Source organism: Spodoptera frugiperda, chromosome 20 (assembly GCF_023101765.2).
Source record: "Spodoptera frugiperda isolate SF20-4 chromosome 20, AGI-APGP_CSIRO_Sfru_2.0, whole genome shotgun sequence".
Taxonomy (NCBI): domain Eukaryota; kingdom Metazoa; phylum Arthropoda; class Insecta; order Lepidoptera; family Noctuidae; genus Spodoptera; species Spodoptera frugiperda.
Genome location: NC_064231.1, coordinates 1,406,889 through 1,428,265, shown reverse-complemented (window position 1 = coordinate 1,428,265; position 21,377 = coordinate 1,406,889). Strand labels below are relative to the sequence as shown.

At 35.8% G+C, this 21,377-nt stretch overlaps 1 protein-coding gene and 1 long non-coding RNA gene across 9 annotated transcripts in view; both read right to left on the bottom strand.

The window, feature by feature from the left end:
• Positions 1–12,293, bottom strand: part of LOC118282289 (rho GTPase-activating protein 100F) — a 51,882-nt gene extending 39,589 nt beyond the window's left edge. For 7 of the 8 annotated variants that reach the window (XM_050701429.1, XM_050701432.1, XM_050701431.1 and 4 more), the window contains exon 1: positions 12,084–12,293. In XM_050701429.1, coding sequence (XP_050557386.1) covers positions 12,084–12,170 — 87 coding nt within the window. In that variant the 5' untranslated portion in view covers positions 12,171–12,293. The remainder of the gene's footprint in view (positions 1–12,083) is intronic. The other variant, XM_035603286.2, reaches the window with a different exon arrangement.
• A 6,405-nt stretch (positions 12,294–18,698) lies between these two features.
• LOC118282273 (uncharacterized) lies at positions 18,699–20,543 on the bottom strand. Its single transcript, XR_004784281.2, has 2 exons — positions 19,811–20,543; positions 18,699–18,939 (listed from the first exon to the last, which is right to left on the bottom strand). It is a non-coding gene; the product is annotated as an uncharacterized LOC118282273 (long non-coding RNA).
• Positions 20,544–21,377: the final 834 nt, after the last annotated feature.

Below are 21,377 nucleotides of genomic sequence, written 5' to 3'. Positions count from 1 at the left end.
CCATTCTTGTAAGCAATAGGATTACATAAGATGAAATGAACACCAATAGAAATGAACTAGATGTTTTATCTTGCAAATATGATTTAACGTTTTTCTGTCCACGTCTTATGACACCATTAGTAACATAGGATATCGGAACATTAAATTAGGTGTAAGATTTTGTAATAACTATTGATATTGCAAATCTTCGCAAAATTATCAATAACTAACTTTCGGATTTTTATAAATATGAAAGTACACACGTGACTACAACAGAAAGGGGTAGGCAGAGATGCACGTCTGTTACGGCATGTAAAACCGCTATACACTTGTGTTATAAGTCCCATGTAATAGGAGATGATCATATTGCCATATGAATAAACTTTACAAGTTAGGTATAATCTGACACCCTTACTGACGCACTTTTTAATTCACTAAGGTTTCTCGTTCGATGCATCTACGTCCCACATGACGTCAGATGAGATGACGTCATTACGTGGGTGTTTATCTAAAGTTAGGTCACACGAGATGAACGCTTCGATGGATACAAGGATGCGTGATCATTGTGTGACATTTAGAATATTGGTAGCGTTCTATATTTTATGTTACGTTAGGTACCTATTAGTTATATTATTTTAGAAAGATCGCTGCTTCCACCTCCAACAGGGTTTCATAAAGTGAGGTCTAGAAGTTCGTAGTAGGTATGTGTACCAGCGATCCGTAGTAAGTCAGTTAAAAACAGTCTCTATGAGGTCAGGTTCTCGGTTTTGGTGTCGATAAATACAAAAAGTCGAAATCACTTGAACGCCCCCGATAACATGCGCCTTGCTTTGTTGAAGACAACTTCAGAATTCAACGTTCTTACCTTTTATTCTGAAGTGAAAAAATAAGTACAACACATCGGAAAACCTCCTTTAGAAACCTACAAAACTTGCCAAAGTCTTAACCTCGCCTAATAGTCTTCAGACTGTTGAATGTGACAGGAGATTTATGCTCATTAGTGACTAACTATTAAGCCCACTTACCCCAGTAACTACCAATTAACCGAATCAAATGTCATAGCAATTCATCAAACGAAAATTCATCAAAAATAATTCTAGTAATTTTCCTCAGCAGCGACAAAGGTTACAAACGTAAAACAAAGAAAGAAAATATACTTTTATACTGAAACAACGTTAAAAGTTGGGTAAATTGGTTAAACGACGAACAAAGACGGGAAAGTCGACGGACGATTGAATTTATTATATAAACCTATTGTGAATTGCCTCGGCTGATTTATTTAAATTGAGCCAGCTAAATGGAAGCAGTAGCTAGCTTCGAGCAATGATCCTTTCAATTTGTTTAAGATATTGTCTTAGAACGTTTGTTCTTTGATTCTTGCATTTTTTGTTATTGATTTTATAAGTTTTTTTTTAATTGTGATTGAGTTTGGTACACTTTTTTTAAGAGGGAAAATCATCCAGTGACTGATCCTGTCTTGGGCGACGCGAAAGGGAGTGTCAGATTCTTCTTGACTAAAAACCAGCCCGTTTCTACTCCTATTTTTCGAGCTGCAGCTCCGGGGTTTGTTAAAATAAGCAACCTTATTGAGATGTTTTTCTTTCATTGTCCTAACACCTATTTGTTGATAACAGCAATACCAATATTTTTTAAATAACCTTGTACTTTTTCTTTTTGTATTATGTACTAGGTATGTACCAACAAAAAAATACTTTTATATTTGATAAATGAACAGTATAAACATCTACTCGTATCACATCAATTTGCAATAATTACAGGTAATTCCAATAACAATATTACAACAACCCATCAAGTTCAATGAACTTTATAAATCGAAAACAATAACAATAACCATCAATAAACAAAAGCAACACAATATTCGAAATTCGAACGAGACAGCGAATGGATGGTTCCATAAATAACAGTTAATGCACTGTTACAATAATCGAATGAAATATCGATACGATTTCGAGTAATGTCATCGATGCATTGATATTCTTGTCTATGTATTGTTGCTGTTCTTGATGAAGAGTGATAGAAGAATAACTATTGTATACATTAGTTAATTCATGCTCCTAATTTTCTTTTTATGTGAATCATAGAAAGTTTTAGAAAAAGATCACCTTTGCCTCTACATTGTAAGCCAAGTGAGTAACAAGGAAAATATATGATACCTAAGTAGAATTCCAGAAACTCTCACATTTAGGATGCTTTTCCAGCAGAGATGTGCTATGCTATGAAGATGTAATAGCTAAGCTGTGAAACTATGTGACCGTTTCCACCGATAGTAGCAGTGCGAGGAAAATACGCAGCTCGAGTATACGTTGTATCGATAGTAGTGAAGCCTTTCATAGAAAAAACATAGCTTTGCTAAGTGAATTTCCGCCAGTGCTAAGCTACCTGTACCAATGAATAAGATTGGTGGAAGCCAAACGCATCCACAATAGGGTGGAGCGTCAAAAAAAATTTTTGATTTTCACATTTGAATAGCAGCAGTTTGTTGTATTGTACTCCCAAATGTACGAGAAAAATAATAAAAAAAATATTGGAACCCACTTTTAGCCCTCTACTGCCGCTTGAAGTTTATAAAAAATCTTGAAATCGACCCATACTAAAGAACTTCATATACAAAGAAATAAACAATTATTTTATTATTATTGTGAATTATAATATCCTGTATATCATAAATTTCATAATAAGTAGTCCATATAATGGTAATAAATTGCTAACGTATGATAATACTACGCCAAATTTATTAAAAATCCAATAGATAGTAAGATAGTGGGTACTTTGTAAGTTGAGTTGTGTAGTTGGAATGTTTTGATGATGATGTTATTTACATTTCTACCTTCACGTTAACATTATTCCAGTGCTATTAATTGTGTGATTCAGTTCGTTTTAAATTGTGAGTTTAAAATTAATAAAATACCTACGTTATAATGTCGAAGAGAATTTTCCGAAACGAAGCAGATTGCCCCATTTTTGGATCACCTTGTTTGATAAATAAATCTGTGCTTCCAACTGTAGCAGATACTTTAAAGCATATTATTTTTGTTAGAAACAAAGAAAAAGAGAAAAATATTGGAACAGCCTCTTATTTCTAGTGTTTACAAAAATCCGGGTAAAATGGCTCATGCGCGTTGGTTGACAACAGCTAACAGAATCTTGAGACTATATGTTTCCACACTCAATCCTTCAACACAGTTAATAAAGCTCACAGAATATATTGTTAAAGTTTATGCTCCCGTTTGGTTTTCTATAAAGAAAGAAAGTTCATTTAAACAAGGCCCAACACACGTATATAAATTAATAGAATTTTCCCGAAACCTTAGCTCTGACGTTAAGCAGATTATTGATCCAGTTATACAAAGAAATTCATTTTTTGCACATCCTGAAAATCTTTTATTAGCTATGTTATACGATAATCGGCCACATATAAAAGAATTGGCAATAAGACGAATAATCGCAGCCAGAAAAAGTCAACAATCTGGGATAAGATTATTAAAAGTTCTGAAGTTAAACTACGACGCAAAAGACTATACTGATATGATTGTATGGAGTGAATCACAGGTAACGTCTCCTCCAATATTAAGGGATATCAGTGACATAGAATTGGTAAATCTACTTGCATCTGACTTGCCAATTATGGTGGAATTGCCGGATTACCCATGTCACACAAAGCGGTAGAACGATGTGTAAAAATGGTCACTGAAGCATCAACTACAGTGTTTGGGAAAAAGCCAGAGATGGGTTAATTCGTTCTATAATAAAATTACGGTCAATAATGCCATATTTTGAGACGAAAAGAAATTTTGTGGTACCCAAAAAATAAATTAATAATTTCGGATTCTTTCTCGATTTTACCACTTCTTGCATTTCAATTTCTTATTTTTATTTTATTTTATTTTTCTCTAAAAAGATGTTTATATAAAACTGGTTTGTTTTTTTATAATCTGAATGATAAAATATACTGAAAATTTGATTTTTGTACCATTATCTATATGTTCAGAAAAATACATTATTTGATTTTTTTTTGAAACTTTAAGCTTTGGTAGAGGGCTAAAAAGTATATCAAAAAAAATAAAAAAATATATAATTACGTATAATTTTGCCAAATGCAACTTTCTGCAAGTATTCAAAAACGATTCGATTACTTTTTTTTCTCCATACATTGACGCTCCACCCTAATCCACAATAACGTAACATAGCACATCTCTGGCGGAAAAGCACCCCTAAACTAACACCACATAACACAACAAACGAATCAATCCACCTGTACAATAAAATCATCAATGCACAAAAGTCCTTGAACTTTGCCTATCATCCTATCGATATCCGAACACTGTTCCCATTCATGAAACAAGTTACCCTGAGTAAAGTTGTCCGCCCACGTAGTGACGTCATCAGCTGCAATATTGTGTGCTGTGACAATAGATAGTGGGACACTTTGGCAAGATAAAGAGGACGCACTAAGCCTATTAGCACGCTTCACTTAGCTGTTATCGTATCTAGTTGTCAGGGTTTTAGGGCTGCTTTTGTGAAAGAAGAAAATGTTTCGTATGTTTTGTGCTAAAATCTTTTGCTAGTAGTCCATTGAAATGTTACATGAGCTTTACATTTTTAGAGGACGCAATTTTATTTTTTGATCATGTAGGGGGGTCAATAGAAGCTTAACTTGAAGTTTGTGGGGTCGCAACCCTTGTCCCTCGGCCGCCATCTTGGAAAAAGGGATGGAAACACTTTTTTTGCTATATCTCGGAAACTATGCATCGTAATAAAATTTTTAAAATCATAATTTGTAGAAAATTATTTTGCCTACAAATATGTTTAATAACTTTTTGCCCTAAATTAACAATTAAAGAAGTTATAAGTAAAAAAGTGAAATTTTGTTAATAAAATTTTCTCTTTTGCTCTATAACTTTTTTTTTACATTTTATAAATAAATGGCTTCAGACCAATCTTGTAGAATATTTTTCGAGAAAAATTTTTCCCTACAACTGTTTTCAATTTCATTCATTAGAAACTCAGTTACAGCGCTCCGAAGTTAACCGGGTTCGTCAAATTAGTCCAGTCAAATAAGCTTAAATTAGGTAAGAATCTCGGAATGCGAGATGACCAGCTGTAATTTTGTAAATACTTGTATATTGACACCCTAAAACTTGTCTCAAAACCATGGTATATATGGTAGGGTGTAAGCAACTCTTAAAATTCAGGGTCAAAGGTCCCAAAAATCGTATTTTTGCGGTTTTTTGGAAATAACTCATTTCCTATGGGTTTTTGGTATTTGTATTCATTATCAATATTGTAGAATACAAAATTCTCTACAACTTTTGTCTAAATTTTTTTTTACATGGTGAACCGTTTTCGGGTTAGAGGGCGGAGAACGCACGGTCACTGCATCACATATCAGACATTTTTTTTTTCAGCTAACCTATCCGTGATGGTTGGTTATGGATAGGACATTAAAAAAGACGTTATGGTTTCTAAAACCATTTTTCGTCAAATTCAATTATTTGAAAGATAGACGCTTCCAAAGTGGAAAATTGACTGTGCGTTCTCCGCCCTCTAACTCGACAACGGTTCACCATGTAAAAAAAATTTTGACAAAAGTTGTAGAGAATTTTGTATTTTACAATATTGATAATGAATACAAATACCAAAAACCCATAGGAAATGAGTTATTTCCAAAAAACCGCAAAAGAACGATTTTTGGGACCTTTGACCCTGAATTTTAAGAGTTGCTTACACCCTACCATATATACCATGGTTTTGAGACAAGTTTTAGGGTGTCAATATACAAGTATTTACAAAATTACAGCTGGTCATCTCGCATTCCGAGATTCTTACCTAATTTAAGCTTATTTGACTGGACTAATTTGACGAACCCGGTTAACTTCGGAGCGCTGTAACTGAGTTTCTAATGAATGAAATTGAAAACAGTTGTAGGGAAAAATTTTTCTCGAAAAATATTCTACAAGATTGGTCTGAAGCCATTTATTTATAAAATGTAAAAAAAAGTTATAGAGCAAAAGAGAAAATTTTATTAACATAATTTCACTTTTTTACTTATAACTTCTTTAATTGTTAATTTAGGGCAAAAAGTTATTAAACATATTTGTAGGCAAAATAATTTTCTACAAATTATGATTTTAAAAATTTTATTACGATGCATAGTTTCCGAGATATAGCAAAAAAAGTGTTTCCATCCCTTTTTCCAAGATGGCGGCCGAGGGACAAGGGTGGCGACCCCACAAACTTCAAGTTAAGCTTCTATTGACCCCCCTACATGATCAAAAAATAAAATTGCGTCCTCTAAAAAATGCATAATTCGGCCCTCAAATTGTAACATTTCAATGGACTATAGTTGTTGCAACTTTTAACAATTTATCTTAGATAAACTAGAGCTATTGTTTGGTAATATATATTTTTTTATTATATTTCGTAGGAGTTGTGATGCATTTTTAGCTAAACTTTGGGAGAAATAATCCGTTAATATTATACCAGAAATGTATTCATTTCGCTCATAAAGAGTATGAAACATAAATGCCATAGAGAATCTGGCTATCATTGTGTTGAATCACACTGAAACTAAGCAACTCGTCAATAAGTACAGAACCTTTTACTATTTGGGACGGACTATCAAAGTTTTTAACAAATGTGTCAGGGTTGGTATATTTCAGCTGTGCATACAATCATATCTCATACATATTTTGCATCAAAACCTTATCAGTTTTTGAAAGCAACGAACTGCAGCTACGTTACACATAGGTAACAAATTTTATTTTTCCAATATTGCAGTCACTGTCGTGATAACAATTTTAATTTAGAGTATACGTCAGTATTGTTTCTCTTTTCTCTTTTCTCTTTAAAAAAACGTTGCCCCACATTAGGATTTTCTCCTGTGTCGTGGGTGCGTTTACAAACATACAAATTCACATACACATGACACCCAGACCCGAAACAACAATTTGTGGATCACACAAAGAGTTGCTCCGTGCGGGAATCGAACCCGCTACCCGTTGCGCGGCAGCCAGTTGCCCAGCCACCGCACCAACCGTGCAGTCATTTGTGATGCCATGAACTTATAAGCGTAAACAATTTTATTTGAGAGCGTTTTTCAGACTTTTGTGTATCGTTCAATGATGTTGAGTTTGGAATGAAAGAACCTATTGAAAAAGTAGGTATAATTACCTACACCTTCACTGCTAACGCGGTCATTATTGCTCTAAGTTAAATACCTTAGAATTTGCCTTCAACAGCTTTCAGTCAGCAGCTAATAAAGTCTTAAAAAGAAAAACCCGTTCAGAACTGCGAAAACAGTTTCACTAAGCCACTTAAAAGGACTTTCCAAACATAACCGAGAAATGTTAACTTCTCGGTATTTAAACTCCTTAACATAATTACTTTAACTATGTAAATCTACCCTTAACTGGGTGACACTTCATCATCGAGTCGCGACGGTAAATAGTTGTCAAGTGGTTCTAAGAAACCATGGAAAGTTAGTTACTAATTCAAAGTGCGTCGTACTTTGATTATCGTAATTTGACGTAAGCCACGCCCAGCTCGGGTAGCTCAACCCTCGGTGAAGGTTGAATGGAGTGGAGTACTGGAGTCACTTCACATCACAATATTGTGCCGTAGCGTTGATTATCTCTGTCGGTCTCGAGTTGTTTTGAATGCGGTACGCGAATGAAATATTGTTGTGTGTGAAAACTATGGAAAAGTGCGGTTGTACAATTCTTTTTAGAATGGATTGTATTGTTTGTTTCCTAACGGTTTCTATTGCAGTTTTCAAACTAGGTAATAATTAAATGGAATATCTACAGAAATCGATTTTACAGATTCGATTCCCGGGTCGGGCAAAGGATTACTGGTCTTTTGCCCACCCCTTCCGGGATAAAAAGCGTGACGTTGACGTTGCATCTACAGAAATCATTATATCCTTTTATAAAGTTCTTGTTAATTTATCTGAAAGGAACGAGCGAGAGCTTGTAATAAGTCTTATCATTTTCTTTTTGCCCAACTGCCAAAAAGACGATACTCAAAGACGAAACAACTCATGTCGCCTTAAAATACAACCTAATTACTAAAGTGTTTTAACATTTAACAACCAAAATACACTCGAAAAATGAACCAGTAAATATAAAATCGTTTTGATGGTCCCTCCCATCAGGTATGGTTCATGATGTAAGGTTGTATAAAATATGAAGACCCCCTACATATATTACGTCATCAGTGTAAAACCGACGGAATGGTTGATGCAAACGCTCTGTTGAATGTAGAAAAGTGTGGTACTAAAGAAAGAATGAGGGAATATGAATATTAAAGGTGTGTTTTACATGTGCAGGTTATGTCTGTCACCTTCGATTTGAGTTTGATATCAAGGTACAGTCATTTAAACTAAAAACTCACTGTTTACTTACGTACATTAATGGAGAAAATCTCTACTAGTTTCGAGTCACAGAGGGACTCTTTATTATGAGCAGCGTGTGTGGCGATGTCGCGCAGGCTACTGTCGGCGAAACTAGTAGAGCTTTTCTCCATTAATGTACGTGATTTTATTAGTTAATTTAGTATGTATATGATAGTTATTATAAAAATTTAAACATACTGAAATATAGTGTATTTTCAAGTTTAATTTTATTTATAAACGTTAGACACCCTAGTTTTATTTTAAATGACTTTAAAAAAGTAGGTTCTCTTTTTTACCTTGCAAAAATGTCTGCGAATAGCAATCTTTATTAAACAAAAATCTTTAAAATATCCCCATTTTACTCAAATTAAGAACAAAATCGTAAAGAACAGAGTTGAATATTGAATACCCATTTTTTATATCTGCCGAATTTCACCCCATGCTTTTTTTGGGGAGGATCATTGACCTACATAACTCGTAACCAACACGGTAGCGTTAATTATTAATTATTAAATGTAGCAATTACTTCAATCGGGATTTCTGTTTATCCAAAAATTAATAAAAGATTTATACAAACAGTGTAAATCTTTGAATTAAGTATACCTAAATGTATTTTTGATCGTTAAGTCGAAAGTTTTGAGCCCCTTTCCGCCTTTTGTAATTATGTTATGTGACTATATAATAAAGACAGAAATATCTCAATAAAAATGATGCTCCTCACCGAATACACACAAGCCGAATTCCAAGCCCATATACCGAAATATAAACCATGTAATGAAGTTACATCTTCACACAACTGAATTCTAAAAAATATTCTACCTAATGCCTTGTTCGGACTACGCGAGTACTTACTTTAGTCAAGTAGCGAGTATCTGGTAGTTCTCTCTCGCTTAGATTTTGGGACACGAGCGAGAAAGAACTACTAAGTACTTTGCTACTGGACTAAAATACTGGCGTAATGTGAACAAGGCATAAAGGTACTCAACAAACGGTCAACCAGTAAATCAAAAAGACAACCCACCCACATGGGACTTATAACACAAATGGTGAAAAATGGGTGTACATTATATAGCGACATTACATGTCGTAATACCTCTGCCTACCCCTTCGGGTATAAAAGGCGTAACGTTGCTATGACAACCCACAAAAAAGTATCTAAAATTAAAAATTCCCTTCAATCAAACCTAAAAACATCTAGATTTGTAAACTCAGTACACCTATATCAGATATGTATCTATACATCTATCTACACACAGTGAGCGATTCGTGACATAAATCATTACAGCGATATGACAATAAAACGCGACGAATAAAAGTCGAACTTACGTGATGGTAACACGAGTTATAGTTGTTCAAATATCCATATTTATAACATTACGGACGGAATGTAAAACATTTGTTTAGTGTGTTAATGTAATTACATCTCTATCTGCCTTGATATAGATGTGGTAATTGTGCAACTGCTTAAAAGTACTAGTAATAGAACTTTATCCGGCAAGACACAAATCTCGGTAGATGTAGACGACTATTCGACCAATGAGGTTATCGTATATATGCATATACCTATCTACATACTAAATAAATATATGATGCCAGATTTCATTGTAACTACCTATGGCTTTTGCAACCTGCCTGATACTTACTTACCATTTGTGTTATAAAGTCCCATGAATAGGAGGTTAGCCTTAATTAGTATTAAAGATAAATTATGAAAAGTGGGTGTACATTGTACAGTAGCATTACATGCCATAATTAGCAACTTTGCCTTCCCCTTCTGGGATAAAAGACGTGTCACGCCTTATATCCCAGATGTATTAATACACCTAAATAAATACATTATATCGATCTCAACCTTAGTAGTAGTACTCTCAACCTACTTAAAGTAATAAAGACAAAATTTTCCCCAACACTTCAGTAAGTAACTAATTTCTATAGTACCATTTGTAAAACGTTTACATTTAAAATGATTAATGATAGGCGACAAAAGTAATTCATAAGTATGTAGTATTTGAACTTAAACATCAGTTTAAGTGACAGCGATCGCACGATAACGTGTAATTACATTTCCAGTTTAAACGGCCATTAAATCTTCTGTGTGTGAGTATAAATTTGTATCTATGTTGTTATAATCTTTAATATGTGTGAGTATGTCAGGGGGTAGACAGAGTTGGAGCTATAGTCCAGTGTAGACATGGGAAGTTACGCTGTGAATGTTGCTTCAATGGTAAAGTGGCCGTAAATGCGACTGCTAAGTAAGATGTCTGGGGTTTGATTTCCATTCTAGGTAAAGTTTTAGAGCGACTTTTTCCGGTTTATCAATAATATGGAGCCTTTTTTTCTTTTTAAAAAATAACACTTGAGTTTTCTCCTGTGTCGTGGGTGCGTTAACAAACATATAAGTTCACCTACACATTTATGGATCAGAGTTGCTTCGTGCGGGAATCGAACCCGCTTCACGTTGCACAGCAGCCGGCCGAGCCCAGCCACCGCGCTAACCGTGCAGTCCAATTGGAATAGCGTTGAGTGTATGATATAGATATACGTTTTTGAGGCAAGTCAGTAGTGGTTGGTAGTGACTTACAACCACTATGCTATACCTAAGAGATAATCACATACATAATAATGATGCTATATAATTATGTGATTGGAAAATCATTTAATCTCCAAACATTAGTCTACTTCTCAACCTAATTGCATTTAACATTACCTAATAATTAATTTAATGTAAAACTAACCCTATTTCAACGACAAATTATGTTCAATATACCAAAGCATTTTCTTAACATAAAGATCAAAATGTTCAGTACAACAATACAAGCTATTTTATAATTATGATAAAACTTCACACTTATCAAAAAGCCCATTATCACACACATTCATCATCCAATCGATAAAATTAATGGTCACATAGTACTACGAACGATAAGCGACTACGGTACCATGAAACTTTACCTATAAGTTTAGCTTAGTACCAATGTCTTTGAACAAGATGGCGAGATGCTGCACGTACCATGTACCCAAGGCGGTATAGCGCAACCTTAACGATCACTACTAACCAATCATAGTTTAAACAGATTTATATTCGAATTAATAGCTACTGAGGGTATAGTAATCTTCTATTGAAGAAGTTTATTTCAGGACCCAGGCGGCCGGGCCGTACCAAGTTAAAAATAGAGTACCTACAACTAACAACTATGTATTTTCTATAATCATCAAACCACATAGTCGATGGTCACAAATAATGATCGATTCCACGGCCCACTTTCATATGACCTACAGATTGATTACCCGCCCTTCAACGTAACTTCACTAATTGCTTAGAAAACGTGAACTTTTCAATGCTCAGTTCTTTGATTAATTAATCGTCAGGATACTTTAATAAATACTTCTACAACTACAGGTAATTAAGTAATTAGTAACAGTTAAAGCAGTTTAGGACACCAAGCTACTTAAAGAGAGGGCATGGGTCATGACAGCTACAGTATGGTTGCAACTAATTAATGGGAAAACTACAGCATGAGGAGACATTTCATGACACAAACTTAGGCTAAGGAAAGATGGGAATCAAGAAGAAGCATGATTTAGTGAGGCATTAGTGAGCGGGGTCGTCGAACGGCGTAACGAAACGGCGTCGGCGTCCGGGCCGGGAGGGGCGACGGTTTCGGCGCGCGCTATCGATCGGATCGCATACCTTCCTGCGGCCGCAGCAGAGCATCCTCCGAGCGCGCGACTGTCCGCCCGGCGAAGACTTCAACCTGGTAAGTTTTCGCCACTGCATGGGTACCGGTTAACGCGGCGCTTGCGGGAGCGGCCGCGGGGCCGGCTGCTCGCGCATCGCGACGCCGCGGGCTGGACGCGGCCGGAGCGCGCGAGCCTTCCTCGCGAAGTGCCCGCCGCACGCCCGCGCCTGCGCGCTGCTCGCCACTCCGCCACCCTCTCGCCCCCTTACTCCTCGCGATTAATAATTCCGGCTACGCTGCCAGTGCGTATGTGGGTTAGTTTTTTGGCGATCGATGCGATTATTCGGTGCGAGCCGCTTCCGGTCGCCAGACCATCGCGGTGCACCCCGAGACGCCAGACGACCTATTAATCGCTTTCTGACATCACCCCTTTAAGTGTCGCGTTGACGCTATAGGTGTCCTTAATGCTTACCGTGAATATAGGTCAGCCGCATTAGTAGTAAGTATAAATCACTTAACATGCAAGGAACGATTATGTGCCCCATTGAACTATATTGGCAGCCTTCATTGTAATGAACTGAATGCTGAGGAAGCTCATAGGAGATTGATTGATTCTCGTTTCGCTTAGGCAAATTCATACTTCATTAGTAACGAGCTCCTGGATCTAGGCATTAGCTAACTACACTAATTTAGTCTAGGCACTACGTCATAGTAGCATCAACAGGTACTAAATACTATATCGTCACTCGACTCACTAAAAGCAAAATAACCCAGTGAAAGGTTCGCAGTCTAAAATTGTAAATAAAACCATCACATCCCAGTTGAGCATAATAAATTCATCGCAAAACGTTCTAAAGCGCCAATAATTAAGGGTATAATAATTACGTACGAGGGCTAAAAGTCAAACGTGTTTGGACTGATATTAGCCTACAATACGACGGTGAGGGTTACATCCGACCGCACAAAGACCGGTCAAAACCACACGAGGCCCTCCCAGCCCTCCGAGAGGGTTGTACAACCCAAAAACGAGCTTTGAATCGTCCGGACGGATCACTTTCGTACTTAGGACCAAATTAATGAAATTTCACTAACGTTTTTCCCGTACGTTGTTTTCCCTATACGGGATCCGTTATCGTGAGGCGATCCGGGAGAATCTCTTTCGAGGAAAACTCGGGGAAATGACTTGATAACTTTGAATGTTATCTACTTTGTGAGATATTGTGTGTAGCTATTTTCAGTTAAATTGCTATTGTGAGACGTTTATGTTGATTCATAAACAGTGCCTACATTTTTCATATAATATCTCTATATAAGGGTACATGGCGATAGATTTTATTGTATAGATATTTATTCAATCTCACAATAATTAAACGCGCATAATTTATAATTCGATTCCACTCAAATCAAATGTACACAAAACTTACCGATATTACATCCCCGAAGAATTTTACGTCCAAACTTTCGTGGGCTAGAAGACAGACTCTAATCTACCCATGGACATGAATGGGCGAAGATAATGATTATGACATAACCTTTGCCAATCTCCTGGATAAAACGCTATTGTGTAATAGTGCACACTATTACTATTGTGTAATAGTGCTCCCCTTTGTAAGAACATTGACAGTAAGAGCTAAGCATTCACCCGAATAGAGCATATTGGATTAAGTACTTAGCTGCAGACTTCTCTTTAACACGCAGAATAAATGCATTGTCCAGTCTACTAATACCGAATGTTGTTACACACCCATTATTACTATTTGAATGGTTACATATGTATAACTGGCTCACTGGATGATCCTAAGTACGACTGCCGAGTCAAAAAAAGTACTAGGGTGCTTTTTCAGAGATGTACTATGCTACGTTGCTGTGAATGCGTTTGGCTTTCAACAATCATTATTCATTTGTACTCATAGTAAGCTACCTCGGCTCGAATAAACCATCCAATCAGAGCGCCAAACGCGCTCTCGTTTCGATTACTTTAAACGTAAAGCAAACTCGTACTAAGAGTACAGTTTCTTAGTAAAAAAAAGTTTCCATTAAGAGTCAGCTTCATCCTTATTGTAGACAAAAACCGTGTTGGGGTGCTATACTATAAATCTTCGCATGCCAAGTGGAACTGACGTCGAAGATATTAGTTCATCTTCCTGGGAAGCGAGGAGTTTAACTATCTAGTGTTTTTGTGGCTGAATGCTTCTACAGATTCTAGGTTAGTAACTACTTACTATTTAATTTTGTAAAATTGACTGCACGGTTGGTGCGGTGGCTGGCAACTGGGTGCGCAACGCGGGTTGCGGGTTCGATTCCCACACGGAGCAACTCTTTGTGTATTGTTGTGTCAGGTCTGGGTATCATTTGTATGTGAACACTTGTATGTTTCTACAGACAGGAAAAACACTAATGTGTGACAACGTTAAAAAAAAATTGAAGTGGAACTGGCAGACATTATCTAATATATTGATCACAATTGGTTATACCGGGCATACAATCTTACTACAGGTCCTGAGCTAAATTCGATCTACGGAATCAACACTGTTTAATTTAATTGACCATTAAAACAGTTAAGTAAGAATATAGTTTATGTTGTTAAAGCAACGCATAGAGAGAATGGAATAAGCACCCTGTCGTGATGCCCAACAACAACTTATGTTACTTAGTTCTTCAAAACAGAGGCAGTGAAATTCCTCTTTTTCTGTAAACGTACTCTTAATACTTCTGGTATTGCAGGTAACACATACATAATGCAACATGACCATCAACCACCATGTAGCCCGTAAACTCTGTTGCTAACCATAAGGACTACGAACGCAATATAAAAAAATCACAAGACTGTTTTAACGAAGTAGTCTTAAGACGCAAAAACACTTTACATCGACCGAAAAAACATCAGAATCTGCATAACAAGGTCACGGGTCCCTAATTCCAAAATGGCGTGGTCCTCAACAGAATTGATTAGGGCAATTTCGTAAATTATATTTATTTTAGTTTCACCGTTTCATCGGCTCGATGTGGCGAGAGCGTCCGTATCGAGTGTTGACTTTGTTAAGAAGTAATAAAAAGAAAATTGTTGTTAGCCAAAGGAAATTAAAGGATCCGTTCTTATTTTTTTCTGCTATTGGGATTTTGTTTACTGGCAAAATCAACTTTGAGGAGATAAATTACGTAAATGATGATTATATTGGGAGCAATTAATTTGGTCATATTTTAGAATATTATACATCTAAATATTTTAAGTTATACGCGTCAGGCACTCAACCTGTTAGCTCAGCCGCAGACCCAAGAGGTAAGCTGTACCAAGGATATCCTGGACATCAGCCCATACGAGATTAGAACGGCCCGCAAGCAGATTAAGAACAACAAGCCGCGAATAATTTTATGACACATACGACTTAGAACTGTTAGCGCCTACAGTTTTTCTCAAAGCAAACAGTAACATTTTAATAATTAATCTTATCTTATATTAAACATATTTTAAGACTACTCCAGAGAATACTCTAGAGATATTTGTTACACAGATTTTATAGTGTTGTAATAAAAAATACTAATTACCTACTATAGTGTTTTGTTGACTGCATACACATAAACTTAAGACTTAATTTTTAAGCCCATTTGTGTTGCAAAGCCTAACTAAAATGTCCCCGTGGTAATAATTTTACTAAGGCGACATAAATTCACTGAACGAGAGTAACCAATTTTTGCTCCAGACGGGAACCTATTAAACGATTATTTGTCGGTGTTTTACCGCCGTTTCTGCCGACAAGCACTTAGCTACACTGTATTGAGCACTTTACGACTAATAACTATTACTGTGTGTATACAAAATATTTGTATTATGACTGGCTCTTTTGGTCATAAGTGCGACTGCTAAGCAGAGGGTATCTGGTTAAATACTTAGTGACAAAAAAGTTGTCAGCTTCGTGGGCCACATAGTATTTTTATATTATGTGTATATTGTTTTTCAAAATGCTCCACTTCCATACCCACCACCCCCATCATATAGAACTTTGGCTGGCAACAACTAAATAGGTATTAAGAGTTTGCCCATGCAACGCGCCTTGTACCTTTATAGGCCATAAATCACTTACCGAATATATACCGATATTGCCGAACGGATAACTAATCTGGTCTTGCGTCTATGCGTCTGCTCGTTTGCTTCCTATTACATTTATAATTAATAATGGTTTATCTTAATAGGCTCGCCTCACGTTCTTACTTTTATTCATCAATGACGTAATTGGCAAAAAATATTATAACTATACTATTTATTATTTTCGTTACAAAAAATGTGATATCCCTCTCCCCACACCTCATATGGTACGTTATCTTGTACCATTTATTTATTAATTAACTTAATTACCAGAATACATCTAATCAAAACAAAAATTAATGACAAAAATGCATTCATCATAAAGTCCCCTTTTGCCCCACAAACAAACACATCCCCACTTATTACTAAAAAACATCCCCACTTATTACTCAAAAACATCCCCACTTATTATTAAAAATTTCGCAGTAAAGAATGACACATTCTGCCATTCTGCACCGTTCGATGTGATGGAGCAATTGCGTATAGGTGTGTCTCAATAATTGGCCAATTTCAAACCAATTTCGTTTGATCCATCTTGATAACGGTTGATTGACTTTTCAATGGAGTTACAGGAACTATTATAAAATGGTAGCTAGGTAAATTGTTATTGATTACTTTGTCATAGTTTGTGTGTTTAGTTTTGATAATCAATGTTTCATGTAGTGTGGTGTGGTGATTTTATTTTGATGATTAGGTATGTTTGAGTTCGTGTATAATTTGAAATGAAAGTGGTGAATGAAATACATTTTGTCACCGCCCTTGGTCTCTCTTTTTTATGGTGGAAAATCATCCAATAAATTCTCCCGCCTCGGGTGAGTCGACAGAGAGTTTCAAACTCTTACTGGCTAAAAACCACCCCGTTCCTACTCCTACTTTTCGAGCCAAAGCCCCGGTAAACCAGCTAGGTAGTCCGCCGCTCCGGATCAGGCATCAGCCCTTCTGGCCCCCATCTGTGGTGGTCTGAAGTTTCTTTGAGGCACGCGACGCGCCGTACCGTACGCGCCGTTGGTCTCCCTGTGACTTTGTCCCACAATTGACAGAACCGGGCAGCTGCACTCGCTTATCTTATAAACTTGAACTTTTTGAACTCCAATACACTTGTCTAGGGTAAATATTAAGACAAACTCTCTTTTATACATTAAATACTTAATGTAAATAAAGCTATAATAGTGTACAAGCATTTAGAGCCACGTAACTACCGCTACTGAAAGTCATGTATTTTTTTTTAAACTTTCCAATACGAAATCTACTGGAAAATGTGAAAGATATTAAATATTATACCGCAAGATACAACACTTTTCCTTTTCCTAAAGGGGTATTTAGAATTCAGAAGTACTTATTAGTAGGTACTTTACCTTATAGTGTTTTGTAATAATTACTAGCTTCTGTAAGTGGCTTCGACCGCGTTCCCGTGGGATAAAAAATACTGTTACCTAAGTCAGCTCATACCCTGTCTGTGTACCAAATCAAAATCCGTTCAATTTTTTCAGCATGATTGACGGACAAATATCCAAACATCAAAACAAATAAACTTTCATATTTATAATATTAATGCGATAGTGTGATTCTACAACTTTTGAATTGAACTCCCTATACACGCCAACTAAAACAAAGTTCTCCAACAACAATAAATAATAATTAGATATTAATGAATTAAAATTATTGACCTAGAAATATAATGATACATGAGTAATGTACTCGTACGACATAAATTAGATATCGGAATGAAAAATAAATATTGTTGTCCCGAGCTCTGACACATGCATATCTGGGTTAAAAGATAAGGATATAAAACGAATTTGACCTCATTTCTACAAATAGTTTTCTTTGTCGCTTCATCCAGCTTTATCCATACGCTTGGTCGCAGTTACTTTTAAAAATACATATCTTGATATATATACAAATCAATTACTTTTCGTTAGTCTCGCTTAAACTTGAGAAAGGCTGGACCGATTTGGCTAATTTTGGTCTTGAATTATTTGGTAAAGTCCAGGGCAGATTGAAAAGGTAAATAAAAAAAAATGTTTACCTGGTCAGCTTGTTCGTAATTAATGTATACTTTTAAACTGCGATCTCCAAACCGCTTGTTGTAGAGATGACATTACCTTCTTTTGTACAGAAGACCTATTACCAATTTACCTAAGACTTAGTCTATGTTCACATGGCAAGCGTCAGGGTGCTTTTTCACCAGAGATGTGCTGTGCTACGTTGCTGTGGATGCGTTTGACTTTCACCAATTATATTAATTGGTACACGCAGCTTTAGCACTTGTGGAAACGGACTCAGTTAAGTTATGTTTTTTGTATGCAAAGATGCGTGCTATGGATGGCTTCGCTACTATGGAGACATCGCATACTCGAGCTACGCATCTTCCTCGCACAGCTACTTTGCGGCAGCGCATCTTCGTAATACAGCTACATCTCTGGTGGGGAAGACACGCTTAAAACTACGTGAATTTTAACCAATAAAATATAAATAGACAAAAGGTAAATTCTAAAGACCAACGACTGACAGAAATCACTTAAAAATAAAACTCAACAACTAAACCCTCATTAAATATTTAAATAACTTAAATTAAACATACTTAGGTACACTTAGAAATAAATGTTCGTTAAATTAGGGACATTTTTCCACACATTCATTGGTGATGCTGTCTCGGACGGTCCCAGGGTTACACCAGCAGTCGCAGTAGTGTCGTCTTGCTGAATGGGCGCTTGGAAGACCACAGATGACCTCGAAGGAACAGTCAGGGCCAGGATCGTACTGGCCTGGTGGACATTCCGCTGGAATTTTCAAAATGACAACGATTAATTCTACGTAGGTAATGTAAACTTGACTAATCCTAATATTGCGAAGGTGTTTTAATAATTTGGACTATGGTAATGTAAACTTTTTGTATTTAAATTGGTATTGACTACGCATAGTCCTGTTATACTAGAGGTTAACTGATTAAACCTAGATAATGTTCAACAACCATAACTATTTTCTGACCCGGGTATCGAACCCAAAACCTCATACTTGGCAGTAAAACTAAACTGGTCATTATTCTGCATTAACAAATAAACTATGTACCTAATACATTAACTAATCACGTTTACAACAACTAAGTATACTTAAGCATTACCTACTATTATTAAAAAAAGAAAGAAAAAATGAAAAAGTATTTATTCAACAGTAGACATATTACTAGTAGTATTACTTAAGCACATACTTTTTACTATTCATTCACACAGCCTAATGTGAAAGGGCAGAGACCTTATAGTTATTTATAATGATACTACCCACACTAACACCTTATCTATAACTATATCTATCTACTTATATATTGACTTGTATACTTAGTTATACAGTATAATAGGCAATAGGCTCACCCCCTATTACATAGCACTTCCACTTACACAAATGGTGATAGTGTAATATACACCACATTGGATTGCGTGCCGTTATGTGCACCTCTGCCTACCCCTTCAGGGATAAAAGGCGTGATGTTGCATCATACACTTAGTTACACACTTCACTTAATCATTCAAATAAACACAATTAATGTAATCAGAACTTGTTCTAAACTGTGTCGAATAACAACATAAAAACACATGTAGTCGTTTGGGAAAACCCTATGTAAACAATAAATATAATATAAAGAAAACAACTTACCATACAATTCTTGTAAACTTAAGACGATAGTGAACAAAACAAATAAGACTGTCAAGCGAATCATGTTGTCGACACACACACACAACTACGAATGCAGTGTATCACAACACATCAAGTGTTTAAATAACTTCTTCACCTTGATTATCTGTGCCACTAATTTGTTCAACTAGCACACAAAAATTATACATCTTAAACCAATCATCTTACACTGTTTAAACCAGCATTTATGACTTCAAAACTATGAATTATTTTAGCACTATTCCATTCTGTTGTAACAAAAATAGGTCACAGTCATTCATTGATAGATAGATCTATTTACTTTACTTTAATTAACAAAATAAATAACGCACATTGAAGTCAATTTAATGAATTGTTATCAATATTAACACACTATTATGAAGAACGATAAAAATACTTTGTGGTACAGAAAACTAATTTGAAAACGATTAGCTTCAAGCGATGAGATGCGACTGATTGACGTAGACCTGTTTCTCACGTGTTATATACAAACGTAATATAACAATAGAAGTATATAAGTACTTACATGTATAGGTGTATTCGTGTTTTTATGAAGCAGGTTATAATTATTCTATTTTGGTCACGATACGTTGGATGTTTCTAGGCGTAACATTACACTTGGTTTTTCCGATGAAGTAAAACGTAAGTTAATAAAATTCTGAAAATAAATAGATTACGTATAGTGATATCCATATACCTATAGTACGAAGAAACATTTTATGCGTTACATTTTTTTATTTTGCCTTACAGTATGTCGATTTGAGTAAGATGTGCTAGGAAGATGCGCTGCCGCAAAGTAGCTGTTGTAAGTACTCTGATTCGACCATCTATAGTTGAAACTTTTATCTTATTAGTTGAAACCTTTTCCACCAGTGCTAAAGCCATGTGTAACAATAAATATGATTGGTGGATGCCAAACGCATCCACAGCAACGTAGCATAGCACATCTGTGTTGGAAAAACAACCTTAACCATACTTAATATAGTTCAGTCACCATTGGCTCAGTCACTACACCAACCAAGTTCTTGGAACTATATGTATATTATCTTACCGAACTACGAGTATAATAATTAAGTCATTGTCGTCCCACGTAGCATTCAATATCCTATAGCAACTTCTGACGTCACACAGCACGAAGACTCATCATCCAGGAAGCTAATAAGTCACCGATATACAAAATAAAACGTACCTATTGAAGATCTCTTTGCATATACCTGTATATATGTAATTGTATTATATCATACTAATGACTTTTTTAACAATAAATGCTACGGTTTGTGAGCACATAATTACAAGTCGTCAGTCATTGTTGTGCGGTTTAAGAGAACGAGGGTTTTCTGCCTTTTTCGGTCTAGTGACCAATTAATTTGCCAGGCGTAATAGAGCCCACAAAATATGATGTATAGATGTTTTTTGTAGGGAATCAGTGTGTTCTGGTTCGTGGTAAAAAATGATGTAGATCGTTAATTGAGGAATTTAATTAGTCAGAAGTAAGCATCATCTGTCTATTGACTAATGTGTTTTGGGTGTGATGATTCATATGATGTGT